General features: G+C 42.2%; 1 protein-coding gene across 1 annotated transcript in view; it reads left to right on the top strand.

Moving 5' to 3' along the window:
- GXYLT2 (glucoside xylosyltransferase 2) overlaps nt 1-26576 on the top strand; it is a 98830-nt gene that overhangs the window by 5383 nt on the left and 66871 nt on the right. The window contains exons 2-3 of the mRNA XM_058726215.1: nt 17007-17199; nt 25889-26020. Coding sequence (XP_058582198.1) covers nt 17007-17199; nt 25889-26020 — 325 coding nt within the window. The remainder of the gene's footprint in view (nt 1-17006; nt 17200-25888; nt 26021-26576) is intronic.

The raw sequence follows: 26576 nt of genomic DNA, 5'->3' as shown, positions 1-26576 counted from the left end.
TGATCTCCTAGCAGGTACTCAATCTATATTTGTCAAATGACCTAATGAATGAATTCAGCACCCACCTTGTGCCAGCACTGTGCTAAGATTTTACTTATGAGTAAATTACATATTTAATAATGTTCAAAATAATCTCATAGTGAAGAACAATGAGAAGCATAGTGAGGATCTTTAATTATAAAGATCTTTAATTATAAAATCCTTAAAAGAGAGGGATTCTTTTTTCTTAAAAAAATTTTTGTTAAGTTTATTTATTTCTTTTTAATGTTTTTACTTATTTTTGAGACAGAGAGAGACAGAGCATGAGCAGGGGAGGGGCAGAGAGGGAGAGAGAAATCCCAAGCAGGCTCCATGCTGTCAGTGCAGAGCCCTATGCAGGGCTCAAACCCATGAACCCTGAGATCATGACCTGAGCAGAAATCAAGAGTTGGACATTTAACCAACTGAGCCACATGGGCTCTCCAATAGATGTTAATTGTTAGAGCAGTTTGGGATTTTTAGAAAAACTAAGAAAGTAGTACAGGGTTTCCCAATACCCTGCGCCCAGTTTCCTCCATCATTAAAACCTTACAGTAGTATATTTGTTATAATTAATGAATTAATAGTATACATTATTACTAGTATTTCGGTTTTTTTTACATTTCCTTAGTTTTTATAGAATGTCCCTTTTCTGTTCCAGGATCCCAGCCAGGATAGCACATGACATGTAGTTGTCATATGTCCTTAGGCTCCTCTTTATTGTGGCAGTTTCTCAGACTTTCCTTGTTTTTGGTGACCTTGAGAGTTTTGACGAGGTCAGATATTTTGTAGGATGCCCCACTATTGGAATGTGTCTAATGCTTTACTCATTATAGTACTAAGTTATGGGTTATTGGGAGGATAGCCGAGAGGTAAAGTACCATTTCCATCACATCATATCAAGTGTATACGCTATCGACATGATTTATGACTGCTATTATCGGCCTTCATCACCTGGGACAGGTCGTGTTTGTTTGTTCAGGTTTTTCTACTGGCAGCTTGCCCTTCCCCCCACTCCCTTTCCATACTGTGAAATTTAGAAGGAAGTTTCTGCACAGCCCACACACCTGAAGAGTGGGAAGTGATGCTCTCTCTCCCTCCTTGAAGGTAGAGTATCTATATAAATTATTTGAAATTGTCCTGCAGGGGAGATTTGATTCTTCTCCTCCATTTATTAATGTATTTAGTCATTATATCACTATGAGCCTGTGGATATTTATTTTATACTTTGAGTTACAAGCCAGTAGGACTATTTTGTTGCTGGAATTGTTTCTTTATTGGCCATCAGGAGCTCTTACAGTTGGCCTCTGTTCTTCTTTGACATAATGCCATCGGTGTGTTTTTGGTTTTTGTTTTCATTTCTAGTTTTTTGAGCATTTCCTTACTCTCTGGCCCTACAGGATGCCCCAGGCTCGTCTTGTATATTTTTCTGCTTCATTTTTTGAATCAGCCATTTCTTCAAAGGGCCCTGATTCCTCTTATTGGAGCCTGGTATTAGAAACCAAGATCTGGGTATGAGGCATGCTAGTTGCTACTGGGATACCATTTCTTTTAGACACTCACAGCTGACAGATCAAAACATGTATGTGTTAATACTAGCCTACTTATTTACACATATATATATTTCCATATGTAACCGTCTCTGTGTTAAGCTAAACATTACTACCTGGACCATTATAGCTTCCTTCCCTTACCTGTTGGGGAGAGAGAATTTTTTTGGTTCCCCAAGCCCAGTTTTTTCGCATCTCATTGACTTTGATTGGCTTAAATGCCTGTGGTATGGAGGAGGGACTGGAAAGGAGTGGAGGGGTAGGATAGGATTGACTACTTGACTGAAACCGAGCAAAACCCAACACCTGAGTTAGAGATGAGGCCATGACCACCCAAACCACCTGGGGAAGGTGATATGGTAGATCTTATGATTGGCTCCAACCTACATTCCTCCCACCCCTTGCAGTTTGTGGGTGGACCATACATACCTCCAGGAGATGGTCTACGCCAGGCCCCACCACTTTCATGGTATGAACTGCATGTATCTAGGACTGAAACATTCAATAAATTCATTTCTTGGCAATGGTTATTGGTCCACAGGTGTTACCTGACCCAAGTTGACCGAATCGACGGACATATTTTATATTATTAGATGAAAGACTCCATGTGCTAGATATGGACAAGGAAATGAATAGTCCTAGTTACTACCATAATTCTTGTAGCAGCACCTTTAGGATGAAGCCATCACTGTGAGCAGTAGAATAGAAAGGAGAATATGGATCCTTGAGGACATCGCTGAGTCCAAGAATCAGCGAATCCTGACTCCTGCCCTGTCTTGGGCCCTCTAGTTACATACTTTGGAGTTGAGGTTTCTGGCATTTTTATCCAAAGTCATCTTGCCCAAACCAGATGGTTCTTTAGATCAAAATCTGCTGCTGTTGATGGAGAGAAAGGGGAATGGTTGCACGGAGCACATAGGAAATGAATGTCCACCACACCATAGAGCAACCATTTTGTGCCTTCAACCTTGTCCCAGTTGGCAGGTGATTCAGAGATAGGTTCTTGGGCCAAATTAGACCCTTTCTTAGGGATTTAAAAAATTGGAGCAGAGACAGTATAATGGCAAACTGTTTCTAGTGGCTAAGACTAAGGTATGAAATTCAGGATTGACAGCCATGTTTCTGCCATGTGGAGAAAGCTAGTGTGCCCTGAGAGTACATGAACCCGAAGTGAGAAACTACACAGAGCAATGGGGGTGGGGGGGCGAGGCCTAATGTTGTTCCCAAGGCCAGCTTCTGCCCCTTGCTGGCCATGTTGTTTCATCCCTTTCCTAGAATCCATGGATTGAGTTTCTGTCACTTACCACCAAGGAGTTCTGACTAATTTCGATACGTAGCTACTGCTTTTAACACCTTCACTAAGTTCAGTAAATAGTAGCTATAGTGACTCTTATCCCCATACACATTCACAGATGAGATTCTTTGGAAGAAAATTTGACAACAGATTTTGTTTTTCCCTTTGGAGATAACTCCCTTCACATTATCTCACTGCAAGAAAATAAAAGAATTATATATGTTATATATTTTACTACCATTTAAAATATTTCTTAGAAAAGAGAAAATAAGAGATTTCTGTTGAAGAGGAAATTCCTTTTGTGTTCCTTTCCAAATCTTCCCCAGCACTTGATTTATTCCAGATCATGAAATTCTAAAAATTGCCCCTGGAAAGAGGAATTTCTTGATTTGATGCCTTTATTGGGACTCCTTGATTTTGTGCCAGCAAAGAGTGACTTTGATATATATGAAGGTGATGTTTTGATGTTTGCCCATGCCCCCCCCCCCCAACCTCTTTTGGCAACAGACAGACTGAAATGGTCTAGTAGAAATTCATCACGGTACAATTTAGAATCCAAGATTTACATTAAGTAAGAGACAATGGAGAACACGACCCCTTTTCACGGGGAAGGAAACTGAAGTCCAAAGAGGTAAAATGATAATAATAATGTACATAAAGTACCTAGCACAGGGCTAGCTCATGGTGGCTGCTCAACAAATGACTCATTGTTCCAAGTACTGTTATTATCCACTGTTGTTTATTAGTTAGGAACTGAATCTTAACTAGACCCAGCTAACTGGCAGTCTAACGTTGAATTATTCCTCCTTGGCAAATCATGGCTTTCTCCTAAGTTCAATAATGAAATGAACTATCACAGGTAGAATGCTGGCACAGTATGTAGCACGCAAGAAACTCTCAGCAAACGGGAGCTGGGGCTCAGATGCAGATTAGGGCAGGCTTTTCTTGGATTATGAATTGAGGAAATCAAGACTCAGCTTTCATATGTGATAAATAATACAGGGGCACCTGGGTGGCTCAATTGGTTAAGCATCTGCCTTCGGCTCAGGTCACGATCTTGTGGTTCGTGAGTTCGAGTCCCGGATCCTCTGTCCCCTTGTCTCTGCCTCTCCTCTGCTCATGTTCATTCATTCTCTCTCTCTCTCTCTCTCTCTCTCTCTCTCTCTCTCTCTCTATCATAAATAAACATTAAAAAAAAATAATACACCAACCCCAGTCTTCTGATCCTCAGTAGAAGCTGAAGGAGTAGATTAGGGAGGATCGTTTTGACTGCCTCTCGGGCAGTTGGACTGTTGATCTGGAGAGTGTCAAGCCTGGAATAGTGGCTCTCTGTAGCTTTGATGTCTCCTCAAGGGCAGGGAGCTATTGTTTGCCAGCTCAGAAAAGTGGAGGGTGAGTGAAGCGTTCACGTTCATGTGCATGGAAATTAGGAGGTTGTTCTCAGGGCACCCAAATGCAGAATTTTGTCCACTGTCGCTGCTATTCAAGGGGCCTGCCTCTCCAGTTGAGCTTGAAAAGGCTCTGCATTTTCCTCCCTCCAGTTTGGTGAGACTCACAAGGACCTCAGCTGTCTGGCTGCCAGCCTTAAAGTAACAAGCTCTGATGTTCGAGCATCAGATTTTACCCCTCAGGGAGAATGGGTTGTTAGGAATTCCTGCCTTATTTTATTTGATTTTATTTTTCCTTTTTAGAGAGAGAGGGACTCTCAAGCAGGCTCCATGCTTAGCTTGGAGCTTGACACAGGGCTCAATCCCACGACCTTGGGATCATGACCTGAGTGGAAATCAAGAGTCTGACTGAACTACCCACGGGCCCCCAAATTGCTGGCTTAGAAGAAACACAAGAGAAGTTGGAAATACATTGGAAATTGGCATTTTAGAAGAAACATTTAGAGTTTAAAAAGTGTACAAAAACTTCAAATCTGATCTGCAGTAAGAAAGAGTACTGATACTTGAAGTAATATGCTTTTTACTGCTCTGCCTAGCCTGTTTTTATCATGGATTTGAAATAGAGAAAAATAAAGGCTTCCTATACATTTCAAGTTATTTAATAATAACGATGATGGTAATAACTAATATTTAATGAAGACTTAAAATATGCCATGCTGCTGTATGAAGCACTTCCACGCATTATTTCATTTCACCTTCCTAAAAGCCTACGAGGTACTATTACTGGATAGGTCAGAACACTTTCTGTTGCAAGAGTTAGAGTCTCAGCTCATCAGCTTATACCACTTAGTCATAAAAGGGGGTTTACTGGATCAGTGCATGGGCACCTTGGATGGCTCAGTCACTTGAGCATCTGACTGTTGATTTCTGATCAGGTCATGGTCTTGGGGTCATGGGTTTGAGCCCCAAGTCATGCTCTGCACGGAGCTTGGAGCCTGCTTGAGATTCATTCATTCTCTCTCTCTCTCTCTCTCTCTCTCTCTCCCCCCCTCCCTCCCTCCGGCCAACCCTCCCCCACTCACATTCTTTCTCTCTCTGTCAAAAAAAATAAATAAACTCTCTTAAACTTAAAAAAAAAAAACAGCTGTAAAGTGCAAAGGTTACAGGTATATCCCAGATTTCTAGCCATCTTGCCTCTGTCTTCAATCTCTGCTGCCTTCTGTGTGGCCACACCCTCACGTGGGTTTCTCCATTGGAGAATTCCAGCAGGTCTGGGCTTACCTTTTCCTCCTTCAGTCACTGCCAAAGGAAAAACTTTGTCCAACGAGAGTCCCAGAGTTGCCTCTATTGACCTGATATGGATCCCATGCATATCTGATTGATGTCATTGCCTAGGGAGTGGATGAATCAGCCCCTCCAAACCTCATGGACTGAGAGCAGAAAAGGAATGGTTTCCCCAAAAGACAATTAAGGTTCTCTTATCAGAAAGAAACTCTTGGAAATGGATGCTAGTAAGAAACACCAAAACCAGAAGCAGATGTCCACTATAATCAGTATGCCCATTTTACAGATGTGGAAATTGAGGGTTAGAGGTGGTTAAAGCATTTGCCCGAGATGGAGCAGCCAAGAATTTGAAGCCAGGCCCATGTGCTTTTGAAGTCAAACTGCTTATCACCATGCTGTCCTTGGGAACAGATCTTGCAATTTGAACTACTCGATTGCTTTCTAGAATCCCTTTGAAGAAGATCCTTTGATAAAGTCTCTCTTTATTTTCAAAGATTTTTTGTATTTGTAAGGGAAAAATAGGCTATAAAAATTATCCCTTAAAAATGTCTTAATGTATTTACATAGTTATATATACACATTCACATATATTGAATGTAACTCTGGAAGGTTATTCCATTGTATGTTAACAGTGGTTATGGAATTGGAATTATGGTGCCCCCCCCCTTTGGCTTGTCTGTATTTAAAATTTTTTCTGTGATGAATGTTTGCATTCCTTTTATAACTTACAAAATAAGTTAAAATATATAAATTATAAAAATTAAAAATCCCTTATTGGCCTGAGGCCTAGGAGGATGGAAATTAAATGGAGAGACCATTTCTCCTCCCCTTAAGTTGGTGTTTCATGTTCTTTTTTCAGAAATGGGCTAGAAGTGTCCATTTGCAGAATATGTAATCCTCATTCTTTTCCCTCGTATGTCACCAGCCATTTATTTATCTCAAACTAGCACTGCTAGTTCATATTTTACCATCTCAATAACAGCTTAATTTGAAAAGAAGAGGGAGATGGAGAAATAGAATCTCTTGTGTGTCAGAAACAATCATAAGGGGAACAAATGAAATGAGAATTAGTCCAGGCAGTATCACAGATTTAGAGGGAGAGGAATATGTATAAATACGTTTGTGCATGATGTCAGGTAATGGCGGATGCATGGGTTACGAAGGCAGAGTTGGTAAAGGTGTGCATTGAGCATCCTGCCCGGGGGGGCTGTGCATGGATGGGGTCTAAAACCCTATCCAAGCTCAGATCACTGAGTGTCGAGCCCTGAGTACAGATAAAGTGTTTATTTGCCCGAAGCAGGCTCCTTTTCTAGATCACTGGTGTATAGCTCCAAATAGAGCATAATGATGAAATAATTTTTTGAGAGAATCTCAAAAAAAAAAAAAAAAAAAAAGCTCCAGCTTTTCAAAGTCCAGCTTCCTGAGTCTGAATCCTTGCACTGCCACTTACTCACCATAAAGGAGGTATATGTGTCTAAGAGTTTCTAAAAGCAGACACGCACACATATAGACATATAGATAAGATTGACAACTTCAGGCTTTGAACATCTCCTATGTATTGGACCTAGACTTTGTTTAGGAGCACAGCCATATTTTAGATATTGTGATCCAAACTAAAAATATGCTATTCGTAATCGAGCATACTTATCAAATAATTGTATTATGCACTGCCCCCCCCCAGCAGTTTTTTGGCACTGTGTACACACTATTCGTATAATAGCATGGCTTCAAGGCAAACGTCAGCTTCTCTGCCTATCGTGGAAGATTAATGATACTTGATTTAACTCCAAACCATGGGTCATTAAAAGTGATTTAACTGTTAGCACGGTCCTCAGCGTCATGTCTGGGTTTCTAAGTGAAGGCTGTACTCACAGCTCTAGCAGGGAAATTTTTTGTCAGGGGACGAACGTGTTCCCAGACCTGTGGTTTGCAGGGAACTTTATTAGTGCCTCTCACTGCCAACATGTAACGTGGATATAATTACCCATTACCAGACTCCTTCCAGGGGCTGAATCGAGGTGTTTCCACTTCTAAACTGCCACTCTGGCCTCATCTGCAGACCTTCTGCAGGTTCCAAATAGCTATGGTTTCATCTGGAAGGATTCCGCTTGGGAGGGAATCTATTCTTCCCCTACATGTGCTTTTCTTCAAATTCATCTTCTGCCCTTTTTCCCCCCAAAATATTTCTATATTTCCTTCCCTCTTAAAACAAGTTACCAACAGCACGGTTTTAGACTGTATTTAAAAATTTTTTTTCTTTCTAATGTTTATTTATTTACTTATTTTTGAGAGACACAGAGAGACAGAATGTCAGTGAGGGAGAGGCAGAGAGAGAGGGAGACACGGAATCCAAAGCAGGCTCCAGGTTCTGAGCTGTCAGCACCAAGCCCGACAAGAGACTCGAACCCACAAACCACGAGATCATGATGTGAGCAGAAGTTGGATGCCCAATCGATGAGGCACCCCTGTGCCCCAGACTGTATTTTGAAGAACTGGGATTTTCTGCGAAGCTTCCACTGCTTGTCTGTATCACAGCATCAGGTTTATCTGAGTTAATTTAGCTTGTCAGTTCAGGAGAAGCCCTGGTAAGAGAGGTAGCAAGAGACAGCAGGAAAGAGGGTCTGAGTGCAACCAATTACTTGCTTTAATAATTCAGTGTGTTTTGCAGTAATAGGCTACAAAGTAAATAGTGCTACACATAAGTGCCGTATTTCATTATTTATACACTCCAGAAATTGAAGTTTAATTAAGTCACACTCCTGAGACTTTTAACGATTAAGGAGACGCCTCGTGTCGGACAGTGTGGGGCTGGTGAGGCAGCTCTCCCTCTGAGCCTTCTCTGAATATCATTTTTCGTTTGTACAGGGAGGGGTTGAGCCAGGACAGTTGAGGCAGTGTTTTCCAAACTGCAGGCAATCCCGCATCAGAGCCATCATTCTTATAATATGGCTCTACTACCGTTGCTAACCTGAAACATTAAAAAAAAAAATTGTCATTAAACATCAGTGATTTATTTACTTAATTAATAGCTTGATAGCGATACAATCCAAATACCCTTTCGAGGTGTACAAGACAGTGGTTTTTTAGTTTTTTTGCAGAGTCGTGCAACCATGACCACATCTAATTTCAGAATATGTTCTTCACCCAAAGAAGAAACCCTGCACCCAGTAAGCAATCAGTCCACATTTGCCTCTTCCCCTAGTCCCTGGTAACCACTAATCTGCTTTATGTCTCTATGGATTTTCCTCTCGTGGACTTTTCCTGTGTATGGAATCATCAATATGCGGTCTGCTGTATTTCCGCAAGGTTCACACTTGTTTAAGGTTCATCCATGCTATAGTTACATCACCACTTCATTCCTTTAATTGGCAAATCATTTTCCATTTTATGGATATGCCACCTTCTGTTTGTCCATTCATCAGTTGGTGGACTTTTGGGTTAGACTCTTTGGCTATTATGAATAATGCTGCTGTGAACCCTTGTATACAAGTTTGCGTGTGGATGTATGTTCTCATTTCTCTAGGGTAGGTAACGTAGGACTGGAATTGTCAGGTCACATGGTGGCTCTGCGTATAGCCTTCTGCAGCACTGGGGAACTGTTTTCCAAAGTGGCTGCACCATTTTACAGCCCCACTAGCAGTGCGTGAGGGTTCTAATTTCTGCACATTCTAAATTTATTCATTTATTTTTGAGAGAGAGGTGGGGGAGAGGCAGAGAGAGAATCTTAAGCAGGCCCCGCCCTCAGGGCAGAAGCCAGTGTGAGGCTCACCATCGGTGAGATCATGACCTAAGCCAAAATCAAGAGTTGAGCGCTTAACTGACTGAACCGCCCAGGCACCCTCTTAGTGTATTTATTTTAGGGGAAACTTTTCTATCGCGGCCATGGATTGTTGGCAGTAATGTAAATAAGAAATAATCATCAAAGGAGACACTGAGAAGATGAAACAACGTTGCGCATTTCTAACTTGGCCGTTGAAGGTTCTGTATCTGAGTTCTGCTGTCTTTTTAGTTGAAAGGGAGGATTAGGCAACATTAGAAAGCTGTTCAAGACATGTTAGCACCAAGTTGAGACTCTCTCATTGACATTGTTGAAAAAGAGCCGGAAGTGGAATAGCTTTCTCACTCAGAGACTCAGAGTGATTTGATGCGGTGTCTTAATGATAATTGTAACTGACGCATCACCCTCTAGAACATGCGGAATTTGGAGGCACAGATGCCGTATGCAAACCCATCTCATCGTGTTTCCACAGTCGGCTCCATGATTATGTCATACAAATACTCAGAGGTGTAGGGGATCGTGTTTGTTACATTTGGGGGGGTTGTTTTTTCTCATGGTATGGTGTTTTCTAATAACTCTTGGGTAAATTTGAGAAACTGTCAAGGTTACTACATTCTTGATAGGATGATGACCCACTAATGTCATTTCTGGGAATGTGGTCAAAGGACATAATGAAAAGAAGAAAACAGTCTGTTGGCACACACATGTTTAGTGTCAGACTTTTTTTTTTTTTTTAATGTTTATTTATTTTTGAGACAGAGAGAGACAGAGCATGAATGAGGGAGGGTCAGAGAGAGAGGGAGACACAGAATCTGAAACAGGCTCCAGGCTCTGAGCTGTCAGCACAGAGCCCGACGCGGGGCTTGAACTCACAGACCGTGAGATCATGACCTGAGCTGAAGTCAGACGCTTAACCGACTGAGCCACCCAGGCGCCCCCAGACTTTTTTTTTTTTAAATACGACAGAACAGTTGGAAACACCCAACAAAAGGGAAATGCTGATAAGCTATGGTGTTTTAGTTGGAGGGAATAGTAGAGAGGCAGTGAAAATGATGGTTCTAAAGACTTAGAAAGTGACAAGAAGAATAAAAATCAGAAGAGAAACATAGAATATAAAATTGAAAACAAAAAAAGTTGAATCCATACTATTAATATAGCTGTGAAAATATGTATTCAGTGGAATAAAGACCAGGATATAACATGTAAAAAGTAGTCATATAGGGCAAGATCCTTTTTCATTTACCAACTTTAATATTTCAACACATCTGTTTTATATTTTTTAGTTGGAAGTGTACATTGTGTATTTTTTCTGATCTTTTTTATTTTTTTTATTATCAGTTTTTTTTTAATGTTTATTTTTGAGACAGAGGGAGACAGAGCATGAACGGGGGAGGGGCAGAGAGAGAGGGAGACACAGAATCGGAAGCAGGCTCCAGGCTCTGAGCCATCAGCCCAGAGCCCGACGTGGGGCTCGAACTCACGGACCGTGAGATCGTGACCTGAGCTGAAGTCGGACGCTTAACCGACTGAACCACCCAGGCGCCCCTGATCTTTTTTATTTTTTAAATTTTTATTTATTTTTGAGAGACACAGAGCACGAACAGGGGAGGGGCAGAGAGAGAGGGAGACACAGAGCTGGAAGCAAGCTCTAGGCTCTGAGCTGTCAGCACAGTGCCCGACGTGGGTCTCAAACCCATGAACTGCGAGATCATGACCTGAGCTGAATTCGGAGACTTAACAACTGACTGAGCCACTCAGGCATCCCTATTCTGATCATTTTTTTAAAGATAGAGATTTTTTGTTTACTTACATGGCCTTATTTTGATGGTATATAATGTGCCCTTGATATAAATTAAAAGGAAAGAATTTGTAACCACCAGCTGAAATAAGATTTTGGAAGAAAATAAGCAAAAACCGTGACAGAGAATAAAAGGGAGGGTGTTCCTTTGATGAGGTAGTCAGGGAAGCTCATCCTGCTGTTTAAAAGAAAAGGAGGATCTGAGCAAAGGGAAGAATATTCCAGGCGGAGGACACAGTTTGTTGTAAAGGTCCAGGATGTGAGCATAGCACTGGGTGTCTCAGGTAGAAAGAAGGAAAGGTGGTGGGTGCAGAGGTCACGAAACACAAGGGTCAGGAGGCTCAAGCATCTTCTGAACAGTGGGTGAAGTCCTTAAGAATGCTAGCAGGGATTGGTGGGGGGAGGAATTCTGTGAGTGAGGAGCTAAGTCTCAGGAAGCTGGGAGATGCCAGCAAGAAAGAGAAGGTAGAAGAGTTTTTATCCACAGACTTCACTCTGAAGACACGTGCCATGTCTGGGTGTAGCAGTGAGAAATAAGGAGGCCACCAGTCCTCTTATTGCCCCGGGGGCTCCCGGGGCAGGGGAGGAAGAGCAGCCTCCACTTGGAGGTTCTGCTGGGGGGGTGGCATCCTCACAAAGCAGCCATGTTTTCATTAAGTCAAGATGCGAAGAGAATTCCCTAAGGAAAAGCTGAGCATAGAGTGGGTTTTCCTGAGGGCCTGGAGGGAGAGTTTGGGAGAGAAAGGGGAGGTGACAGGTCAGCTCAGATTTTTAGTTCTTGGCTATAGCTGAACTATGGGTCGTTGTGGTACAACTGTGTTAATAAGCAAGCTCCAGGATCTCTCCCAAGCCCCACTGATTCGGAATCTCTGTGGTGTGAAGGTTTGCATATTAACAGGCACCTAGCATGACTATAATGTGCAGCTGGGTAGGGAATCCCCTGCGCTAGATGCTAATTGGTATCTCTTCCAGCTATAAAGCTGTAAGAAGGATGAGCCTTTGGATCAGGGCCCTAGCACTGAGCAACAAGGAAGAAATGGATTCAGTGAGCATTTCAAAAGCTGACTCAAGGTGAGAATATGAAAGAGGTGGCGCTAGTCAAAGGGGGTTGGAAACATTTTTAAGCCCCACATTAGGATTCTTCTGTGGTTGCTACACCGTAAGTTTGTTTCCATGTGGCTTAAGTAAAAGGAAATGTATTGGCTTAAGAATCGAACTGTATCCAGTTATGGTCAGGGGCACCTGGAGGCAAGTATTCAAGTAATGCCAGCAGACATGTGACCCCACCCCACCCCCATCACCTTTTGGCTCTGCTTTCTACTGTGTTGACTCCCATTCAGATTCTACCAGTGTGGTGGCCAAGATGGGTACCATCAGTTCCCACCTTAGCTGGAAGTTCCTCAAAATCCTGGACAGCAAGTGTCTACTCCAGTCTCCTTTTATAAAGTATAAATAAGAACATAGTTAGCCATCCGTCAGAACAGTGTTCCGTTCCCTATCACCCATTCCCTGCCCAAACTCTGTAATTCAAGGCGTTAAGGAGTTTTAGGTTCGTAGACTGGACTTGCTTGATCCTCAGAGGTCTCAAGTGACATCGGAGAGGTGCTGAGTGCGTCATTGGTAGGAGCTGGTGAAAGGCACACCATTTCAGTGCCCTTAAACTGGACTATTCATTGTGATCACATGACAGAAATGCTTACTACCTGAAGCCTGAGATTTTTAATGTAATGTGAGAAGTAAGAGAGTGGGGGCAGCAAAGGTCTCGTTAATCCCAACCACTGATACTTGACCTGCCACCAGGAGAGGCCTTTATTTTTCTTTTTTAATACCTGTCACCAGACACCAAGAAAGATTGCAGTCCCTAGCCCCTGCTTTTTGTACTGTGCAGTCCCAAATCATGGAAGTCTGCAGAGAGTAGCCTGTAGGCTGCAGAGGAGGGCAAGCTTTTTTTAATTAAAAAAAAAAATTGTCTGGACACCTGGTTCAGTTGGTTAAGTGTCTGACTTCGGCCTGGGTCATGATCTCACTGTTCGTGAGTTCGAGCCCTATGTCGGGCTCTGTGCTGACAGCTCAGAGCCTGGAGCCTGCTTTGGATTCTGTGTCTCCCTCTCTCTCTCTCTCTTTCTCTCTGTGCCCCTCCCCTGCTCGCGCTCTATCTCTCTCTGTCTCTCAAAAATAATAAACATTAAAAAAAATTGTCAAATAGTTTGGGCATACAAAATAATACAGATATTAACATAATGAATTTCTGTGTACCTAGCACTCATCTTAAGAAATAAAAATTTAGGGGCACCTGGGCAGCTCAGTCGGTAGAGCATCTGACTCTTGATATCTGCTGAAGTCATTGTATGATTGAGCCCCATGTTGGGCTCTGCACTGACAGCCTGGAGCCCGCTTGGCATTCTCACTCTCCCTCTCTCTGCTCCTGCCCTGCTCTTGCTTTCTCTCTCTCACTCTCAGAATGAAGAAATAAACTTAAAAAAATTTAAATCCCCAGAAATAACCACCATCCTGCATCTGATGTTTATCATCCTCCCGTATGTTTACTTTTACTACATGAGTCTGTGAACAACACAGAGTGCTACTTTGCTTGCTTTCAAGCTTCATCTAAGGTATTATTCTTTTGAAAGTTGCTTTTTTCCTCTTTGGATATGTGACATTCTGGTTTGTTCATTTTCACTGCTATGTAGTATTCCTCTTAAACACATTATAGGGGCGCCTGGGTGGCTCAGTTGGTTAAGCGTCCGACTTCAGCCAGGTCACGATCTCGCAGTCCGTGAGTTCGAGCGCCGCATCAGGCTCTGGGCTGATGGCTCAGAGCCTGGAGCCTGCTTCCGATTCTGTGTCTCCCTCTCTCTCTGCCCCTGCCCCGTTCATGCTCTGTCTCTCTCTGTCTCAAAAATAAATAAAAAAAAAACGTTAAAAAAAAAATTTTTTAAACCAAAAAACAAAAAACAAAAAAAACCCACATTACATATATTCATGTTCTCCTTTGCATGGACAGCAATGTTATTTTTAGTTCTTCACTATTACAAACCGGGCTGCTGTGAACATTGTTGCATGGGTCTTGTGTAAATGTAAAAGATTTCTTTAGGTTACATATGTAGGTGTAGGACTACAGGGCTGGAGGGTGTATGCGCAACTTCATTCCTCCTAGACATTCCCAAATGGTTGTCCAAAATGTTTGGGTCAATTTATACTGCCCCGGTTCTTTCTGAGCTGTCCCCCACACTCATATCCACTCTGAAGCTTGGATGATCCAACGTTTATTTTATTCCTTAATTTTTGCCAATCTGAAAATAAAATGGAATTGCTTTATTGTTTACATTTGTATTTCCCTGATTACTAATGTCAAAGCCTTTGTTCAAGCAGAAGCTCAATATGTAAAGCTAAACTGGACAGAGTTATTTGGAACGGGGCAGTATTTCATATTTAAGGTAGCTATGCTATTACATTGACTGTTTTCGAACCTTTGGATGATACCTGTGCTCCTAAATGGAGCATAATTTCAAGGAAACGAGTTTTCATTGAATCTTATCAGTAGCATATTTTGGCCAGTCTTTTGCATGATTTGTAACTGACTGTGATTTTAGCATTATCTGTGACACAGCCTTCTGATCCTTTTACATAAGTTATTGGGAGCTGCCTTCAATAGTAGGTATGAAAACCCACCCACAGGGCTCAGGAAGGGAAGACATCAGAGTCCTTATGGCAGGGGTCCTTGAATTTACCAGACATGCTCCTGATTGTGTACCTTTGCTCTCACTGTCTCCTCTGCCTGGAATGCTCCTCACCCAGAAATGCCCATGACTCATATCCTCACCTCCTTCAAGTTGTCGTCAGATCTCACCATCTTAGTGAGGACGTTCCCAACTTTGCACTGCATAAAAATATCTACCAGCCCATCGGCCACTCCTGTATCCCTCCCTGTTCAAGGGTATACCTCCTTCATAGTCCTTATCGCCGGATAACTTTCTATATAAGCTATTTAGTTACTATTTGCCTTGAGTGCTACTTCCTTCTTTGTCTTTCCCCTACCACCTTGACAGTGTAATTTCTTCAAGGGCAGGCATCTATGTCCGTTTTGTTCACTGCTGTCTTCCTGGTACCTAAAGCAGTGCCTGGCGCATGGTAGGTACTCAGTATAGATTTGTTGGTTAATAAATGGCCTGAAGTTAGCAAGAAAAAGAGCAGAGGGGAAAATTTCTGAGAGACACACACACAGAGAAAGAGAGAGAGAGAATACATGTGCCAAGACCTGGAGACAACTCAGCAGTCTGCTGACCAGAAGTGAAAATGGATGGAAAGTATGAATATGTGACTGTGGCCACAGTTATGAAGGGCTGTCCACCGAGGCTGGAGGTGCTGGAGGCAGTTGCTAGAGATGTAAATAGGAGCCATGATCATCACTTTGGACTCAATCTTGAGGGCAGTCAGGAGCCCTTACCTTATTGTAATCAAAAGAATAACACAATACTAATTGCATTTTAGAAGAACTTCACTCTGGTGCCAACAAGAAGAAATCAGAGGGTGGGAGTTAAGGATAAGACTGGAGGCAAGTGGACCATCTAGGGAGCTGACAGAGCAATCGAGGTGAGAGAAGATGGTGGCCTCATCAGGTAGCAGGAGGAGGACGAAGAGAAGAGGACAACATTGGAAGATGCTTAGGACATCTCGAGTGTCTTCCTGTGATCCCTGAAGTCAGTGGAATCTGAGTGTCTCTCGGCATCTGGACTTCGTTGAGCTTCCCCTGAGCATGCTCGTAAGTAACTGAATTGGAAAGCTGTCTGGAGTGCCCCACCCACATCTTCACCTCTCCTCTTGATGAAAGAAATCTGGAGCAAGACTTCCATTATTCAGCAGAGCAGTGGATAATGGAGCAGTGCACTGATTGGACTCGAAGCTTTTGGAAGGAAGGTAGCATTCCTCGTCCAAGTTTCCCTGGCCTCCAACTCTTTTGTGCAAGTAAATTAGTTTCATTTGTCTCAGGGCACCTTTTCCAGGCCAACTCCTTCCAACTTGCCTGCGAATGTCTCTCAGTGGTGTGTTTGAGGCTTGGCTGCGTCTCCTTGTCTGGAACAAACCTTTTATTACAAGGAAATAGCTGGATGATGATTCTGGACTCTTGGACCCTATTCCCCTCTCAGCTGTTGACTCAGTATCTGATACCTTGGTAATTTTCAGCTCAACCTGCCTCCTCTCCTGACTGTTTCTCATTAATACGACTTACATGCTGGAGGCTGAATTTCAAGTCTACCACCTCAGGAATCTTGAGCGAGACAGTTAGGATTAACACCTGTTTCTTCAAGACTTTCCGAGGATGTGATGGAGGCACATATGTTCTTTTCTTTGCTCACCTCCTGGACTCGCATGGTTTTCCTTTGGTGCGGTGGTCATGCATTCCACTGCAACCTAAAACCATCCAGATGATGGAAGTATCATGTTGCTCGTTTCACATGGGAAAGCCACGACCCACCCTTGTCTTGTTCATGTTGCGTTCAAATCTAATTTGCGTGGCCTCTCTGAGTGTGAGCACCACAACCCCTGTGTCAGCTGTTGAAGCTTAGCAATGCTATTTCCAAACATGGGCCATTCGGCAGGCAGCAGGCACTCGACAGCTGAGTGGGGCAGAAAAAGTCTCAGACACCTAAGGCAGGCCAAACAGTGACTCATGCTGCAATTGCCAGGATAAATATGGGAATAAATGGTATTTTTCTCTAAGCAGGAAGAATTGTCAAAATGCTTATCACTTTATAAAATATAACAGATTGTGCCTGTTCATGTTTTGAAATGTTCCAACTATTCACTAGCTGGGTTGTTTTGGGTTTTTTTGTTTTGTTTTGTTTTGTTTTTTATGAGTTTAGTAATAGCTTTAACTTGTTTTTCCTCTTCCTAGGAGGCCTGGAGAACTCAGGAGTTTCCAGGCTGTGCTGCCTCCAGAGCTCTGGATCCACTTGGCCGTGGTGGCCTGTGGCAATCGGCTGGAGGAGACACTGGTCATGCTCAAATCAGCTGTACTCTTTAGCCACAGGAAGATCCAGATCCACATCTTCACAGAAGACTCTCTGAAGCCCGAGTTTGAGAAGCAGGTGAATGTGTATAAATGGCAGCACCATGTTCCTGAGTGCAGACAGACTGCATTTTGGGAAATGCATATCCTGGTTGCTAATGTATTTCTGCTGTGGACTCAGCTGTGTGGCCATAAACTCTTGACTGTCAGTCTTACTGTTCTTACTTATAATGCAGGGATCATTACACTTGCCTTACAGAGATCGTAAGGGTTCTATGTGATGATGCCCTTGAAGCCCAGGGCTTGAGCCTCTGGTGTCGTTAACATTGTTCTTATTTGGGGGACAGGTAGCTTTTTAAAAAAATCTATTTATATATGTTTTTTGAATGACAAGTAATAGATGTTCATTAAAATAAATTCAAATGATACAGATGTTATGAATTAAAAGGTACGAGTCCTTGCTACCCTCAGTCTCACATAAGATACTATCAGAGTTAACGATTTTGAGTTATTTTTCCATGTTTTTTCATGTGCAGATGTGTGTGTGTGTATGTATGTATCTGTGTGAGTATATGTATATGTGTGTACATGTGTATTTGTATATATAAACATCTGCATGTTTGGGGAGCTATTCCTGCCCATGGGTCCTATCCCTGTGCTTTAATAAAGTCACCTTTTGGCACTGAAAAAAAATTAAACATCTACATGTTTAACACATGCAATTGTATGTGCCTGGATTCAAGTGTGTTTCTTTTACAAAATCAGAGTTATTCTCTATGTGTTGTTCTGGAACTTGCTTTTCCCCCCTTAAAACCATATTGTCAGCATCATTCCAGGTCAGGACTCAAACATTCTTACCTCTTCTCTTCTGGTGGCTGAACAGTATTTTGTTGTATATCTGGATCCTTGTTTATTTGACTTTTCCTACAGTGAGGAACAAGTAATGATTTTTTACCAGTACACAAGGAGAACTTTGGAACCACCTCTTGTCCTCAGTCTAGGTACATGTGTGACTTTGCAGACCAAACTTTGCTTTGTCTCGGAAGTTTTCTCTTGTGGTAAGGCCTCGAGTACTGGGAGAGTGAGACCCTGTTTTGCTCTGTGTCTATTGACTGGGATCAAAGCAGGGCGGCCTCCTGTCGCCAGGTTGGCGGTACTAATGAGAAATGCCAGAGAGGCATGTTGAGCAGAGAAAGGCTAATAACAGAAAGCTAGAAAACATGTTAGGTTTCCTAAAGAAAAATGTCATCTTGACATCCTCACCAAGGGAAGCCAAAGAACAAATAGTCTTGAAGCTTTGAAATTGATTGGAAACTGCCTTGAAAAAGATCTGAGTCAAAGGAAGGGAAAGGGGATGGAACACACGTGGTTAGCTGCTCTGAAGCTGTGGGGACAGGAGATGGTGATGATGGTGATGGTGATGGTGATTATCATCTATCAAGGGCTTCTGATTTGTTTCTTTTTTTTTTTTTTAATTTTTTTTAATGTTTATTTTTGAGACAGAGAGAGACAGAACATGAACGGGGGAGGGGCAGAGAGAGAGGGAGACACAGAATCGGAAGCAGGCTCCAGGCTCTGAGCCATCAGCCCAGAGCCCGATGCGGGGCTCGAACTCACGGACTGCAAGATCGTGACCTAAGCTGAAGTCGGACGCTTAACCGACTGAGCCACCCAGGCGCCCCAAGGGCTTCTGATTTGTGATGCACTCTTCTTTAACCCTTACGGGAAGGTAGCACTCCTGTTTCTGTTTTGCAAACAGATCATCGAGGCACAGAGAGTGTTAGTGGTTTGCTCATCAGGTGTCAGTTCAAGGTCACAGACTCAAAGCTCCGTTAGCCTAACCACTGTACCGTACTCCATCTCAAGCTAGTAGGCAGAAGACTCAAATGCAAACCTCACTTCCACTGTGCACCTTCTGCTTGATCTCCAGCAAGCCTGGTGGCCTTTTAGAGCTTCAGCTTCCCTGTTTGTAACTTGAAGCTAGTAGCATTGATCAAAAGATCTAAGGTATCTGGAATCAGGATAGGCTAGGTCAGGGTGCTGTAACACCTCCTGAAAAGCTCAGAGACTTGCCTTGTGCCTGCTACATGTTTCACACAGGCACTCAGGTCTGGGACTGAAGATGACAAAGACTGTTCATGCTCTTTTTTTTTTTTTTTAAGTTTATATATATATTTTTTAGTAATCTCTGTACCCAACGTGGGGCTCAAACTCACAACCCTGAGATCAAGAGTCTTACGCTCTTCTGACTGAGCCAGGCAGGTGCTCCAAGACTATTCATGCTTTGAGTTGCACCTGCTGGAACATTTGGCCTCTAATGTTCTTGGGATGCCATACAGGAAAGAGAGAGACAAGTGCTTCATGACTCTGCATTTCACTCCCTAAGCTTGACAGCGATGTGAGTCTTTTCTGCTCACATGTAACTGCCCAGAAGCAGTCACGAGGCTCACCCAGCGGCAAGGGGCTGAGAAGTGGTCAGAGTGCAGGAAGGGAGGATAAACTAGCTGTGGGCAAACTCTAGCAATGTCTTACACAATATCCATCTAACAAGTATTTCTTGAGTACCCACTGTGTGCTAGAGGCTGGGACATGAGACGGAGCAGAACAAACTAGACTTGAACTTAAAAAAGATGAGGGGAAGGAAGATGCGTGTATGTACAATTATGTATATGGGGCAGACCGTGTTTTCCAGAGAAGCCCCAGCACCCCACCTTGTGTTACTCGCATCCTCCTGTGCTTCCCTCCTTCACTGACCCAGGATTGGCCTCTGTGACCAGCAGCATAGGGAGGATGCGACGCAACATCAGTTCTGAAGTTAGGATTTATTTATTTATTTATTTATTTATTTATTTATTTATTTATATATTCATTTAATTTATTTTTTTAATAAATTTTTAATGTTTATTTATTTTTGAGACAGAGAGAGACAGAGCATCAGTGGGGGTGGGGCACAGAGCGAGGGAGACACAGAGTCCAAAGCAGGCTCCAGTCTCTGAGCGGTCAGCACAGAGCCTGATGCAGGGCTCAAACCCACAAACAGTGAGATCATGACCTGAGCCGAAGTCGGACACTTAACCAACTGAGCCACTCGGGGCCCCTGAAATTACGTTTTAAAAGGCACTGCGCTTTCTATCTTGGTCACATTCACTTTCCCCTTGGGTCACTTGCCGTGGGGTAAGCCACTTTCATGTCAGAGCAGCCGTTGTAGAGGTCGACATGATAAGGATTGAAAGCTGCTTGTAACACACGAGTGAGCTTGGAAATGGAAGGTCCCGCCCCATGAAGCCTTCAGATGACTGTAGCCCCAGTCACAACTTGGACTGCACTCTCATGAGCCACCCAAGCCAGAACAGCCCAGCTTACAGAATTTTGACTCTAAGAAACTACGTGAGAGAATACGTTTTTGTGGTTTTGAGCTACTAAGTTTTGGGGATAACTTGTTATAAGGTAATAGCTAATGCATACACATCTACTTATGTCTTACATATGTATGTATGTATAAAAGAGAGTATGCTAATGTAATATTCAGGTGACATTTGAGGCTAGGGCATGGAAAGGATACAGCTTCTGCCTCACTCTTTCTTGGGTTACCTGCCCCAGGAACCTGGCCAACATGTGAGGAAGCCCAAACTAGTCCATACAGAGGGCTCGTGTGGAGAGGCCTGCTCAGAGAGGAGCTGAGGTCCCCAGCACGTAGCTAGCCTCCACTGCCAGGCATGTGAGTGGACCAGATTTCAGATTCTAGCCTCCAGCCTTTCAAGTTCCTAGCCGAGGCCACAGACATCATACAGCAGTGTAAACCATCCTTCTGTGCCTTGTCCGAACACCTGAGCTGTGGAATCTGTGAACATAATAAATGGTTGTTTTACACTGCTAAGTTGGGGGGTAATTTGCCATGAGCCATAGTAATGGGCACATTATAAATTAGGAACTGACTTGCATGGGAAAATCATTGAATTTGAAAAATCATTTGAATTGCTCTGATGACTTTATTCCTTTGATGGCTCATTTCCTCAGGTCTTTGTCAGACCAGTGAAGCTCAACTAACAAAGGAAATTGTACTAGGGTGCTAAAAGACAGGCAGGGCATATGGCCTCATCCCTTTCTCTCCCATGCAAGGATTATGGTGCCAGTTTAGATAAAAAAAAAACCTTGTCTCCTATGTAAGTTACAGAACTTCTCTCAGTCACAATTTCTTCACCTGTATCGAAAGGCAAATGAATCTTACTGTAGAGCATACTTGTGAAGCTGACTCAGATCATCTATTTATTCTTTCATTCCACGAAGATTCTTTGGAGTATCTCCAGTATGTTGGGCACTTTGTTAGCTCCGAAGTAGTAGATTAGCAGCAGTTAGTTTGTGTGAAGCCACAGGAGATGCCAGTGTGCAGGGGCAAGTTGCGCCTCCCTCCTCGAAAGTGTCCCTTACAAAACCGAGGCATTGTGGGAATATCCAGTTTCTTGTGATAACTTCTGGCGAAGCTCAGGGCCATATATCTTAGGGCAAAACACAAAACAAAGTGCCAGTTGATATCATGACTCCTCTAGAAGCTGTTTTATGGGTGAATTCTACTATATTTAAGTAGACTTTAAAAAATAAATTTTTAAACTGTGTGAGTCCAGTATGTCTGGTGATATTTACCAAGTATAATATAGATACTTAATATTTTGGAGTTTCATTTGGTCTTGTCATCTCCAATATAGAAGCTGAAAATGCCAGCTGGTTGATTTCCTTGACTCTCTAGGCAACTCGCGAATCAGACGTGTGCTTTAGGCTTGGCTCATCTGTCAGGAAAAAGTGGGACCCGGAAGTGGGGATAACCACCGTTGCATTCTGGTGATAGGTAGGGCCAGTGGGATGGCAGCCTTCTTGGTGGGTGTGGTGTGTGGTTCTGCCACAGGAATAGGTGTCAGCAGGAACTTTCAGTGGCTGGAGTTCAAATACATGCATTGATTTAAATGTAAAAGGACTGAACAGTCCAGTTAAAAGACGTAGATTGGCAAAGGTAGATAAACCCTCCTAGAAGGTAGGATACTAAAGATCAAGGAATCAAGGGAAGCAACAGACCATGGGACCTTCCCATTCCCCTTCCAGGGCTGATTTTGGGCTGTTGTGCCGTCGCACAGTTGTACTGAGTGTTTGTGCCCGGTGTCCGTTCTGATGTGTCGGTGCAGTTGTGCTGGGTATTTGTGCCTGGTTGTGGCTTCTCATTGGTCAGTGGCCTTCATAAATCAGTTATTAAATCCTTTATCACTCTTCCTCTTTCTCATTCTGAGATTTCCCTCCCATATATCCATCTCAAAATTGCAAAGTTATTCACTTTTGAAGTTTATTTATTTATTTTGAGAGAGAGAGTGCATGCACAGTGTGTGCGAGCTGAGGAGGGGCAGAGAGAGAGAATCACAAGCAGGCTCTAGGGAGCCCAACATGGGCTCATGAACCATGAGATCATGACCTGAGCTGAAATCAGAAGTCAGATGCCTAGGGGCGCCTGGGTGGCGCAGTCGGTTAAGCGTCCGACTTCAGCCAGGTCATGATCTCGCGGTCTGTGAGTTCGAGCCCCGCGTCAGGCTCTGGGCTGATGGCTCAGAGCCTGGAGCCTGTTTCCGATTCTGTGTCTCCCTCTCTCTCTGCCCCTCCCCCGTTCATGCTCTGTCTCTCTCTGTCCCAAAAATAAATAAAAAACGTTGAAAAAAAAAAAAAAAAAAAAAGAAGTCAGATGCCTTATGGAAACCAATTTGACAGTAAATTTCATATATTAAAAAATAAATAAATAAATAAATAAAAAATAAAAAAAAATAATAATAAAAAAAAAAAAAAAAAAGAAGTCAGATGCCTAACCTATTGAGCCATCCAGGTGCCCCTCTTCAAACATTTTTATGTGACCATATAAGCATTATATGTACATTATTAAAAAATCATAAAACTATAAAGGAAAAAAATCTACCTTCCTATTAATGGTCAGGGAGAGCAATTTTTATGTATTTATTTATATTCTTTTTCTTTTCATGTAAACATCAGAAATGAGATTGTATCCTACATTCCCTTTTATACCACTGAGTCTTATATTATTGAATTTCTTCTAAAACTGGGGTTAACTACTTTCTTATGTAAAGTACCAGACGGTAACTTTTTTAGGCTTTGCATGCTGTGTGGTCTCGTAGCTACTCAGCTCTGATATTCATTGTAAAAGCAGCCATAGAAATATGTAAATAATTAGGTGTGGCAGTGTTCCAATAAAACTTTTATTTATGGACACCGAAATTCAAATCTCATGTCGTTTTCACATGTCTCAGAATATTACATTTGTTTTTATTTTTTTAACTATTTGAAAATATCAAATCATTCTTGGCTATGTGCTTGTGGTAGCAGGTTGGATTTGATCCTTGTACAACCAACAGCTTGCCAACGCTCATTGTACATTGTTGTCATTAGTTGCTGCATCATATTCTGTTCTGTAGACAAACCTCAGAGCTTATTTAACCAAATTGTTATTTAGGTTGTTTCCAACTTTTCACTGTCACAGACAACATTATGATAAACAACCTTGTAATAAATATGAATGTACTTTTGGAATTTTTCCTTAGAAAATTCTTAGAAGTAGAACTATGGTGTCAGTGGGGAAGCAGATAAGCATACGGAAGGATGCTCAACATCAAATGTCCTTGGGGAACTGCAGCTGAAGACAGCGAGATACCTACACGCCTATCAGAATGGCTAAAATCCACAACACTAAATGCTATCGAGGAGGTAGAGCAACAGAAAATCTCATTGCTGGTGGGAACACAAGACAGCACAGCAACTTTGGAAAGCAGTTTGACCATTTCTTAGAAAGCTACATGGAGACTGACCATACAATCCAGCAATCAGACTCTTTGACATTTTCCCTAGATGAATTGAAAAATTGTCCACACAGAAACCTGCACATGAATGTTTATAGCAGCTTTATTTGTAATCACCCCAAATTGGAAGCAAGCAAGATGTCTTTCTATGGGTAAATGTAGAAACAAACCATTGTATATCCATACAATGGAACGTTATTCTGCTCTAAAAAATAAATAAGCTATTGGGGCACCTGGATTTCTCAGTCGGTTAAGCGTCCGACTTCAGCTCAGGTCATGATCCCACAGTTTGTGAGTTCGAGCCCTGCGTCGGGCTCTGTGCTGACAGCTTAGAGGCTGGAGCCTGCCTCGGATTCTGTGTCTCTTCCTCTCTCTGCCCCTCCCATGCTCATGCTCTGTCTCTTGTCTCTCAATAATAAATAAATGTTTAAAAAATTAAAAAAAAATAAAATAAAAAATAAATAAGCTATCATTCTACAAAAAGACATAGGGAAAACTTAAATGCATACTGCTCTGTATAAGAAGCCAATCTGAACAGGCTATATACTGTATGATTCCAACTATATCCCATTCTGGAAAAGGCAAAACTAAGAGACAGTAAAATAATCAGTGGTTGTAGGGGTGCCTGGGTGGCTCAGTCGGTTGAGCGGCTGACTCTCAATTCTGGCTCAGGTCACTATCTTACGGTTTGTGAGTTAGAGGCCCACATTGGGGCTCCAAGCTGACAGCTCGGAGCCTGCTTGGAATTCTCTCTCTCTCTCTCTCTCTCTCTCTCTCTCTCTCTCTGCCCTTCCCCTGCTCCTCTCTCTCTCTCACTCTCTCTGTCTCACAAAATAAATAAACATTAAAAAAAAAATAATCAGTGGTTGTAGGAATTCAATGGGAGGGAACGGTGAAGGGATTTTTAGGGTGCTGAAACTATTCTGTAGTGGTACATACCTGCCATTATACATTTATCAAAATCCATAGAATGTACAACACAGAGTGAACCCTAAGATAAGCTATGGACTTTACTTGCTAACATATTGATACTAGTTCATCAATTGCAACAATATGCCACACTAATGCAAGATGTAGATAATAGAAATGGAAACTGGGGGGTAGAGAGGGAAAGGGGGAAGGGTAGATGGGAACTCTATGCTTCCTGCTTAGTTTTTCTATAAACATAAAACTGCTCTGAAAACTAAAGCCCATTAATGAAATAACATATGCAAAGAAAATAATATATACTCATTGTAAAAGTTCTAAAGAACACAGAAGTATAAACTTAAAAAATGAAATCACCACCACCACCTGCACAGGTGCCCACTTGTAACAATTCAGTGTCCATCTGTAGAGATTTTTCTCTCCATATAAAATATATATGCATATGTTTTCCAAGACAGAACTTATATTATGAAATTTCTTTTTTATTTTGCTTTTTCTAAAACCTAACTATCATAAACATTTTTCCATGCCAGAAAATATAGATCTACCTTATTTTAACTGTTAACAGTAGTCTATTGTATAGTTCTATCATAATTAATTTTCCCAGTTCGTACTTATTGGTCATTTAGTTTGTTCACAAGGATTTTTTTTTTTTTTTATTACAAAGTAGGTTGTGTTGAAAGTCTTGTGCCTTTATCTTTTGAAGTTGGTTATTGCCAGTTTCCAAAGTGCCCTCTTGGAAGTTTACTCAAATTTATACTCCCCTTGTGTTATTTATGTACCAGCCTCCTAACACCCTTGCCAACTCTGGATGTTATCATTATTATTTTTTTTAATTCTAGCCATGGTCTTTCATTCACTGAGCACTAATAGTGGTGGTGAAGTTAGATTTTCTGTGTAAGTTGCCTGAATAGTGTCCACTTGAACATCCAGAAGCTTCAGATGTTTTCCATATCTCTGGGGCCTAATCATCCTCTTCTTGTATTCCTTGTTTTTTAGTTACGACAGTGGCCTGACTCATATACAAAGAAGTTTGAGCACCGAATCTACCCCATCACATTTTCAGTTGGAAACCCTCAGGAATGGAAGAAATTATTCAAACCGTGTGCTGCTCAGAGACTCTTTCTTCCGGTAGGAACACGAGCCTTTAATAAGGTGTTCTCAGGAGACAATTGTTCTTGCAAACATGGTGAAATTAACTGGTGTTAAACATTTTACTTAAAGCTGAAAATGTGTTTCTCTTGGATTCTGTAGTTGATTTTCTTACTCTTCAAGATATAGAGAAAGGGTTCTTGTGTGCAAGAAGTTGTCTTTCCAGGGGCACCTGGGTGGCTCAGTTGGTTGAGTGTCCGACTCTTGATTCCGTTCAGGTCATGTTCTGACGGTTCGTGAGTTCAAGCTCCACATTGGGCTCTGTGCTAGCTGTGCAGAACCTGCTGGGGATTCTCTGTCTCCTCACTGTCTGCCTCTTTCTGTCTCTCTTTCTCTCTCTCTCCCTCAAAATAAATAAATAAACTTTAAAAAAAAGTTGTCTTTCCACAAGATTGAGGGACTGAGAGCATCCAAAGCATGTCTTGTATTATGAGTCTTTGTGATTATTATTATTTCTCTTATAACAATAACTATTGCCAGATGTAGCCATGCTAGGGAATAGTTCAAAAAAGGCCCAGAGTTCTGGATCAGGCTT

The sequence above is a fragment of the Neofelis nebulosa genome, chromosome 4 (assembly GCF_028018385.1).
Source record: "Neofelis nebulosa isolate mNeoNeb1 chromosome 4, mNeoNeb1.pri, whole genome shotgun sequence".
Lineage (NCBI taxonomy): Eukaryota > Metazoa > Chordata > Mammalia > Carnivora > Felidae > Neofelis > Neofelis nebulosa.
The sequence above is the reverse complement of the archived record's forward strand: the minus strand, read 5'-3'. Positions and strand labels throughout refer to the sequence as shown.